At 43.2% G+C, this 8,463-nt stretch overlaps 1 protein-coding gene across 4 annotated transcripts; it reads right to left on the bottom strand.

Moving 5' to 3' along the window:
- Positions 1 to 299: 299 nt before the first annotated feature.
- soat2 (sterol O-acyltransferase 2) lies at positions 300 to 7,460 on the bottom strand. 4 transcript variants are annotated; one of them, XM_029826670.1, is made up of 16 exons: positions 7,309 to 7,460; positions 6,377 to 6,454; positions 6,210 to 6,268; positions 5,967 to 6,103; positions 5,811 to 5,864; positions 5,348 to 5,455; positions 4,659 to 4,941; positions 4,132 to 4,207; positions 3,960 to 4,044; positions 3,554 to 3,599; positions 3,297 to 3,426; positions 3,043 to 3,140; positions 2,310 to 2,408; positions 1,750 to 1,885; positions 1,306 to 1,451; positions 300 to 681 (listed from the first exon to the last, which is right to left on the bottom strand). In XM_029826670.1, the coding sequence occupies exons 2-16, from the start codon at positions 6,444 to 6,446 to the stop codon at positions 631 to 633; spliced, it is 1,578 nt and encodes a 525-aa protein (XP_029682530.1). In that variant the 5' UTR covers positions 6,447 to 6,454; positions 7,309 to 7,460; the 3' UTR covers positions 300 to 630. The 4 variants fall into 4 exon arrangements, with proteins under 4 accessions (XP_029682530.1, XP_029682531.1, XP_029682528.1 ...); XM_029826671.1 differs by having other exon boundaries at positions 300 to 678; positions 7,309 to 7,459; XM_029826668.1 differs by lacking the exon at positions 300 to 681 and adding an exon at positions 688 to 1,058.
- Positions 7,461 to 8,463: the final 1,003 nt, after the last annotated feature.

Here is an 8,463-nt window from a genome sequence, read left to right as displayed (position 1 = left end):
CAAGGTGATGGGTGGCATAGTCAGGTCATTGGACCCCTTGTAGTACTTTTTAATATGGGAGAGGAGAGATAAAGCCCAACTCAGTAAATTTGCTATTAGAGTATCAGAACAGAAAGCTTTACATCACTAATGCAAACAATTACCCTGGCTGTTAGTCTCCTCCCGGTATGAATTCCCAGGGACGTGGCGCAGATAAGACGTTGAGTGTGTTGAACCTGACTGACATCCCACCCAGTTGCAAATAAACCCTCAAATATATAAAACTCCCCCTCACCCACACACACACAACACAACAGAAATTGCATCAATTTAAGACAGCTTTATTATAAATACAGCAAAGTTAAAAAATACAATATACAGAGCATCCAGCAAACTACAGACATTTGAAAGAATTGAAGTCTTTTTAACGAGTCATATATATATATATATACACAGTTCACGCTGAGCATCAACTCTAATGGGGAAAACAGCTTCCTTGGCAAATTCCCAGCAAACTCCCATCAACAAATCCAGTGGCTGAATGAAGGGTTGCATCAATGTGGAGTTCTGTTGTTACTGGTGTGAGTTAATTACAGTAACTTTACCATTTTCAAATTTAAGTTGTTTTCTACAGAGTTCTGGTGAGTTGGTTCAATTGCAGGACCAAGAGCGGGGTGTCACCAACTCCAGGAAACTGTTCTGCTGGGATGAAAGAGGAGTGGGTATTAGTGTAAATAACTTTGCATCACATCACATCACACGTTACACACGTCACACTCGTCATCCTCGTAGCGCCTGTGATCTACTCATTCATTTTCATCCGTTCATTATCATGTAATAATCACAATTCATGGATGGCGCTCCTGTTTTTAGACAACATCTATCTGAGTTAGTGCATGTGAGAGTGTGTTTGAGCTGGACGATACGCAGAGATTCAGTAGATGATAGTGGAATAAGTGTGTTAAGTATGTGCACGCATCTGTCGTGCAAAGCCCTCACATCTGGGATTTCAGATGCTGGCCGGGTTTCTGGGTTAACTCATTTCGCCATCGCGGGGGTGCCTGAGTGTGTTCCCGCATCTATAACAAGTTTTGTCACAAGTGATGACAGATGCTTGTGAGCGAGCGGAAAAGGACGCGGAAAACAAATCCAGGATGATAAAACAGTGAAAGTCGAATGACGTCAGAGTCCTCTGGCGCCGATTGCGTAATACTCCGATGGCGCACAGATCAGTTTTTCCTGTTTTTCCTAGGCTTGGCAGTGCTGTTGGGATTATTTTCAGTGATTCTACTGTCATCAAAGCCTTGGCGCGGGTTGAGTACATACCCCTGTGCGAGGGCAGCGGGCCTGGGCATACCACTCCTGACAGTAGAGACACACCTGGACGCCCTGGCCGACGAACAGACACGCCCACATGATGACGTTGAACACGGGGCTCTGGCGCTTGTCGTTCAGAGTGAAGTTGAACACCACTGGTGATGGAAAAAACCATGGAGGAACATGCAGTTTATATCGGAGCGTCTAAAACTCCTTTTAGAAGCTCAAATGTCAACAGGTTTCTGATGTTAAGTGTCATTTTCCTGAGGTTAATATCAGGAAACCTGCTGTGTAATCTACTAGTAATTCCTATACTTAAAGCTAAATTACAAATATCTTCAGCTTATTTCTGTCACACTTTTCTCCCAAAAATAAAAAAACGACTTATATGCTGATGCACTGTTAAATTGAAATCTGGAAGCACTGACTGGATCATTTCGACTGTTGGCTCACCTCCGAACACAGCAAACAGGCAGAACATGACTGGGTAGAAGAAGCCGAAGCCCATGGACAGGGCGTACTCGTGGACGATAGCGGACACGATGAAGACGGAGAGCATGGCAGCTGTTCTGAATTTCCTCTTGGACAGCTGGAGGGATTAAACAAAGACCAGGAGAGGGTCGGCTTCACAGATCAGGACACTACTATTGACACAGTTAACATAACACACACTTGTCATGTGAGTCCAACTGTGTAACTGTTGCAAATCTGTGTTGCAAATACACCGTTGAGTAAACTCCTCCTGGGGATAAATGATGTATTAAAGTACACAAGCCTTCTGCATCAAATATGCACCCATGGATTTATCAGAACCTTTGGGAGCTCCTGGGTGTCTACTTGTGTAACAGCCAACCCATAATTATCCAGTTAGCTCCATCAGCAGGCATTTATAGAAATAACATCCGAGTTAAGCGACTACAACTGTAGCGTCAGTGATCCTGAAGCGAGCAGGAGCCGCTTGGCGGATGTGCCTGTTATTTCTGCAGGTTCCAGTTGGCCACCAATCTGCTCACCCACAGAAAGTCTCGGTATCCGTAGTAAAAGAGCCAGTCGTGAACCACCACATTCCAAGTGCGGTAGTAGTTGGTGAATGATGTTGAGTTCCACCAGTCCTGCAAAAATCCACCGGGGAGGAAAAGAAGAAGAAATAAGTGAGGGGCCAAAATGGGAAAGGAAGCAGAAAAACAAAACTGGGTTCCAAGACTTTGTTTTTCAAGTTAAAAAGAAGCAGATAATATTTAACAAGTATCTAGAGCTGATTAAATAAAGTTACTGAAGAGGTTAAAAAGTCAGCCTCAGGGTTACTTTTTCCCAATATTGCAACAAAACAAAACAAGTCAGACTCTTTCAACATATGAACAAATATGGTCCTGATGACAGTTTAGTTTTTAGGGAAGAGGCCGACCTTTCTGACAACATGTTTCAGCCACTCTTAAACCTCACTGTGCTAAACCTGAAGGCAAATTAGCTTAGCATAAGGACAAGAAGACAAACTTCTCCTGTGGGTGTGATGTGAAATTTTTAAAGTTGCTTTACAATCATCCAGCACAACAATCCAGTGACTCCTTGATTGCAAAATTAACTGTTTGCATGAAAACTAAATTATTTATCAGCTATGCCACTGAATAAGTGTCGCGTTAACAGAGATTGGAGCAGTTGTACTGGTAACAGCAAATGTCCATCACAGGGGATCAATAAGTGGTCGCCACTGATGCACGATAGTGTGTCCACAGCCAATCCACACACCTTATAAAACATCCTGTCGGCGAACTGCAGCAGCTCGGCGAAGAGGTTGAGCCAGCAATGCAGGAAGGCAAAGAAGCACAACAGGAGGAGCATGATTCCTGCAACACACACGTCAACAGAGGGCTGCTGAGGGAGCTTCACACACTTGAAAACACCGGAGACCCATTTTCTATTCACTGAGACTGACGACTCATGCAAATGAGGCAGTTTTATAGAAGCAGATACAAGGTTATGGAAGGTCTGCCTGGGAATACCTGGTAATATTGAATTAAACACGGCCAAAACCATCGATCTTTTAGTGAACGGCTGGTTTGTCTCGGGCCGGAAGACGGGCACGCACAGGCGGACCAGGACGAAGTAGCCATAAAACAAACATCCAAAGATCTAAAATTGAGCACCAGTAAAAGAGAGTCAGAAAAAAACACAAAAACATCTGGCTCATATGTTCTCAGCCGGTGACCTGCATTGACCTTCTCTTATGTAATCTTGACAGATAAAACTATGATCTTACCATGCCCACTGTCACAAAAACATAGTTCCACCTTATGTGGGAATTCCTGAAACAAAGGGACAGAACACGTTATTGTTTCATGCACGTAGGCCATCGACCGCGGCGCCGTCATAAACCTGCACTTGTCATCAACAGCGTTGCACTGCCAGGAAGCCATGACAGTGACAGATCGGCTGCTGAGCGCCCGTCGCTATGGATCCCAACCGTTATTTGTGTTTTACCAGATCTTAATTTTTATCTCTGCTGAGGTGCCTCTAATTGCATTTCAGGTTTGAAACGAAAGGCCCAATCTTTTCTCACATCCTGCCATGAAATCGACTCCGGTTTGGGTCAACAGGTTATTGGGATTAACTAATAAACACAATAAATTGTGCACATGGGGGGGGGGGGGTCCAAGATATCCTACCGGGGATATGATTCCCTGTAGATCAACGTTGGGCAGAAGAGGAAGTACAGATAGCTGGACAGTGTTGGGAATCTGGGATTTTCTCCTTAAAACAAACAAACACACACACACACACACAGCTGAGAGATCCAGTTCTGAGCCCAGATTATCTGCCATCAGAAGTGTCCAGTACCTTCCTTTGGTGGATTGTTCATCACAAGAGGAGCCGTCTCTCTTATGAATGAGTAGCTCTTCATCACAAATCGGATCTGAGGGAATATCACATGCTCGATATGAATAATTAATAACTGCGAGTCAGTAATAACACTTGACACCGTTGCGAAAGTGTGCTGTTGACACAGTCTGTGTTTCTGCGTTTGCGCCTGTCAACACCGTGATGTTTCATTCATTTGTTTGCCTATTTCTTTTAATCAAACAAACATGAACGTAGGGTCTAAAGGCTTCCTCAGAGAACAGGTTTCGTCAGCTGAGCGTAAACTACAGCTGATTTCAAATCAAAATAATTCCCCCGGAGGACGTGGACCTTGTTTCATGGTCTTGATGGACCATTATATTTCAATTGAATACATATTCTTCCTTATACTTCCTCAGTTGTAAATGTTTCCATGTCCATGTTTGCTTTTGTTTTTAATCGTTGCTATGACAACACACGCAGTGAGGAACAAACTTGAAAAGAACTGGAACAGTAATCACACTGACCTGTTCTAGTATCACAATGAATCTGGAGGCCGGTGGCAGCTGGTACTGTACAACCACGTGCACGGGGAACTGTCCCAGGACACAGATCTGCACTGCTGACAGAAGCAGGCCTGTGCTGAGAGACAGCCCCAGCTTAGAGGGGAAGGTGTGGTACAGAGACCCCCAGAGCCGCATGGCATAGTAGGGAACCAGGAGGGTGTAGGCAAACATGACGATCCAAGCCCAGGTGACGGTGCCCAGGTTGCCAAAGGCGTAGAACAGGAGGTCGAACTCCAGGACCAACCTGAGAAAGATACACGAGCGAGCAGAAGCTAATTATGAATAAGAACATAATTAATTGTGGTCTTTTTGAACTTAATTAGCAGTAATAGGCATTCCAAGTATAATCCTCAAATACACACAGCCTTGCACTTCTATCTTTGTGAGGACTTCAACAAGAATAATGCATTGCCCAGCCTGTTACACGAACCAGAACTACCAAAACCCTAACCCTAACCTAAATCCAACTCTAACCCCAACCTTAAAAATCAAGTCTTAAGCATCAACCTGTCCTTTCAAGTAGTGAAGACCAGCCAAAATGTCCTCACTTCCCCAAAAAGTCCCACTTTTTCAAGTAGAATAAGGATTTGGTACAGTATGTAGCAAGAACACACACACACACACACACACACACACACACACACACAGACCTGCCCTGGTCAATGTAGTCCACAGTCAACGTGCTCAGAAAGAAGATGAGCAGCACAGCTATGAACATGTGGTAGATGGTCCTGATGTGGCTGATCTCAAACAGTTCGCTAATAAAGGAGAACATAGAGTAAATAATTAGGTTGCATCATTTCAGTGTATTAATGGTTTTTATAATCTATAATCCACAAATACACGCAACAGCAAGTCATCTCAGTCATAAATATTGCATATAACTGGATGTTGAGTGCCACTGCCTTTAAAATGATAGAGGCAGAGGTAGGATCTTTCAATTTTATGAAACGTACAGAAAAATATTATAACTATAGTATAATTAACTATTGTGCTTGCAATTTATTATTAGATATTGTTTTTTTAACCTAATCTATTCAAATTAATTTGCACATATATTGGGCTTGAAAATGCAGTTGCAGGAATGAATTTCATATTTTTCGTCCCACTCACTCCAAAACTGACGGCCTGGCCATAAAAACTTTGCCGTCGTCCATTCTCTGGGATCTAGAGTGGCATCATAATGGACACAAACATTTTAATGGCATTAATAGGAGGAAAATGCATGGCAGCAAACAACAATGACAGTAACTGTGGCCTCCTCCTGACCTGGATGATGGGTGTGTTGTTGTTCCATTAGCTGCTGGCTGTTTTTGGTAAAAAGGTGGAACGTTTTCAATCAGAGCTTTGTCTAACAGGTCGCTGAGCTGATCCTGAACCTGCTCCAAAACCTTCACCTTCAACTCCTGCAGGAGGAAACAAGGTAAGTGTAATTTTAATCCTCATCACCTACACGTGTTCCTAAATGAATCATGTTGAGCAGGGAGAGTGTGTGAAGGGTTAAAGGGTCACCTGTGCGTGTTTCTGCCACAGCTTTAGGTCCTCCTCCTGCACAGAATTATCATTCACCCCTGCAAAAAGAGGAGAACAATTCAAGCGGCTACAAACTGAAATGGAACGTTCATGCTGTGATGAAGCAGCAGCTTTAAAAACAGCAGCTGAGACGTAAACGAGCTTACCAGAGATCTGGTTTGAATGAGCTTTAACGTTCCGGCGGGTCACTACGCTGGGAGACCCCACAGACCTCATGGTTCCTGCTGGATCAAGACCCAGAACTTTATCTTTATAGTTGTATTAAATACAGCTTCAAACAAAGACACTTTAGGAGGAAATAAAAGGAATGTTTAAAATCATGGAGACAAAAACCTTCATGACTAATAAAACTTCGGTGATGAAGGTTTTTTTTTTACATTTCAACTGTAATAGAACCACACAAACCCTGCTCTGAATGCAGAAACATGTGGGGCGGAGATTCTGAATTGTGGGTTCCTGCAGCACCTTCCCATACTGAGTATTATCAGCAGTCACTCTGGTTCAAGTTAAATAAAGTAAACACGGGATAAGGCCAATCGAAATGACCCCGCAGAAGTTCACACACAAACACACACATACACACAAAGACAACTCTTTCATTTCTAGAGTGACCTCGTTCTGTTGTCTGTGCTGTGTGTGTGTTGATCATCTCAGATGTCAATTTGATGAGATCAACTAATATTTTAGGGACTATTTTAATAAAGCTCAACTATGTTTGAGATGAAAACAGAAAGTAAAGCATCTAAAAATAGCTTACAGGTGAGGGGACCACCATATAGAGACCAAACAACATTTCTGTTGTCTTTGGGGAGCTTTTCGTCACCTCCAATTCTATTGATTTGAAGTTTTAATTGAATCAATAGGAGTCACTCACAGCAGGAGTATTGATGCGACACATGCAACTTTAATTAACACACCTAATTAAGTTTCTGTTCCATTCTGGGAAACCTTTTCTGCCTGAATGAAAAAGGAATGAAAGTTTTCCATCCTCTGTAACTGAATCTCCCTGATTTCATTTCGCACATCTGCACCTCGCGTCAGATTGAAGTGAAGGAGCCATGAATGAGATTGTACTCACTTAGTCTTCAGCCTTGAGCTCCGTCAGCAGTCCGCAGACGTGACACTGCCGGGTTGTGTTGAGGTGAGCAGCCTGAGAGCTCTTTAATGTGTGGTTAGATAGGTGTGTGTCACGGTTCTTGTGATCTCTGTCCTCTCCTTTCGTCATCTGCCGATTTGCACTTTGCTCTCTTGGGCTCCTGGCAGGACTCTTCCCAACCCCCCTCCACCGTCGGGACACATGAGATCACCTTTAATGAGGCACTTTTATGTCCTGGCACTAAATGTTCCAAAAGAAGTATTTTGTCTTCAAAATTTTCTCGAACCAGTGGGACGCGGGACCAGTAGGTGGGATATTTGTGGCATTTAGAGCTGTTGGACTCAGCTAAGGTCAGCACAATCAGGAAGATTCCAGGTTGGATTTTCTATTTTTTCATGTTCTGTCCATGTCAGGATTAATTTCCCATTGTTCACTGATGCCATGGTATTGGATAACGCTGCATCAAACCACTGTTACCTTAAAAAAACCTCTAATTATGCATTCATTAATAAAAACTCTAAATCTAAAGTGAAATAAAGACAAATGAGACATATTTATGCTGTAGTTTTACACATATTAAATTAAAATGTATGTGAAATACAGACATTGGAAGTGGGGCAACGACCTGCCTGGTCCTCATTTGGCCCACTGTAACTAATTGATCTGTTTTGACTCAATATCACTGGTGGTGGATGTTTTCTGTTGCTCTTTTCACTCCAATTTTTTCAAAGCCTCTAATTATCTAAGAGTACTTTTTCAAATCATTAAATAACTTTAGAATCATTAGGTAATTATCCAAGAGGAGCTCAACGGAGCCGCCACCCCTTGTCAAGTGTAGTTGGCTCGGGGGCCTGGTCAGTTTGCATCCCGGAGTCCTGGGGAATGTCCTCCCTGCTGAGGCTGCTAACCCTGTGGTCCAGGGCAGATGTGTTCAGGGCAGACTGTCCATGCAGGGCCTCTCAGGGTAAATGGTTGGGGATAGAGTGGTTGTTTTAAAAACAAAGCCTGGATCAATGAACCCTCAGTGAACTTGATGAAGGGGTCAATCCACTGGTGATCAGTGGATCACTCAGGCCTTCTACCTCAGGATAGGACAGGGTTCAACCCTGGATTTGAGGTTAGAACTTGAGGTTTCCT

The sequence above is a fragment of the Takifugu rubripes genome, chromosome 19 (genome assembly GCF_901000725.2).
Source record: "Takifugu rubripes chromosome 19, fTakRub1.2, whole genome shotgun sequence".
NCBI lineage: Eukaryota > Metazoa > Chordata > Actinopteri > Tetraodontiformes > Tetraodontidae > Takifugu > Takifugu rubripes.
Note: the sequence above shows the minus strand (reverse complement) of the source record. Positions and strands in the feature narration are given on the sequence as shown.

What these genes read in the sequence shown, in the direction of transcription:
- soat2 (XM_029826668.1), bottom strand. Translation starts at nt 6,446, where the DNA reads ATGAGGTCTGTGGGGTCTCCCAGCGTAGTGACCCGCCGGAACGTTAAA. An exon ending in TCATTGTGATACTAGAACAG is followed by an intron (nt 4,208 to 4,658) that starts GTCAGTGTGATT and finishes ATATTCCCTCAG; the next exon opens with ATCCGATTTGTGATGAAGAG. An exon ending in CCTGTTTGCTGTGTTCGGAG is followed by an intron (nt 1,452 to 1,749) that starts GTGAGCCAACAG and finishes TTCCATCACCAG; the next exon opens with TGGTGTTCAACTTCACTCTG.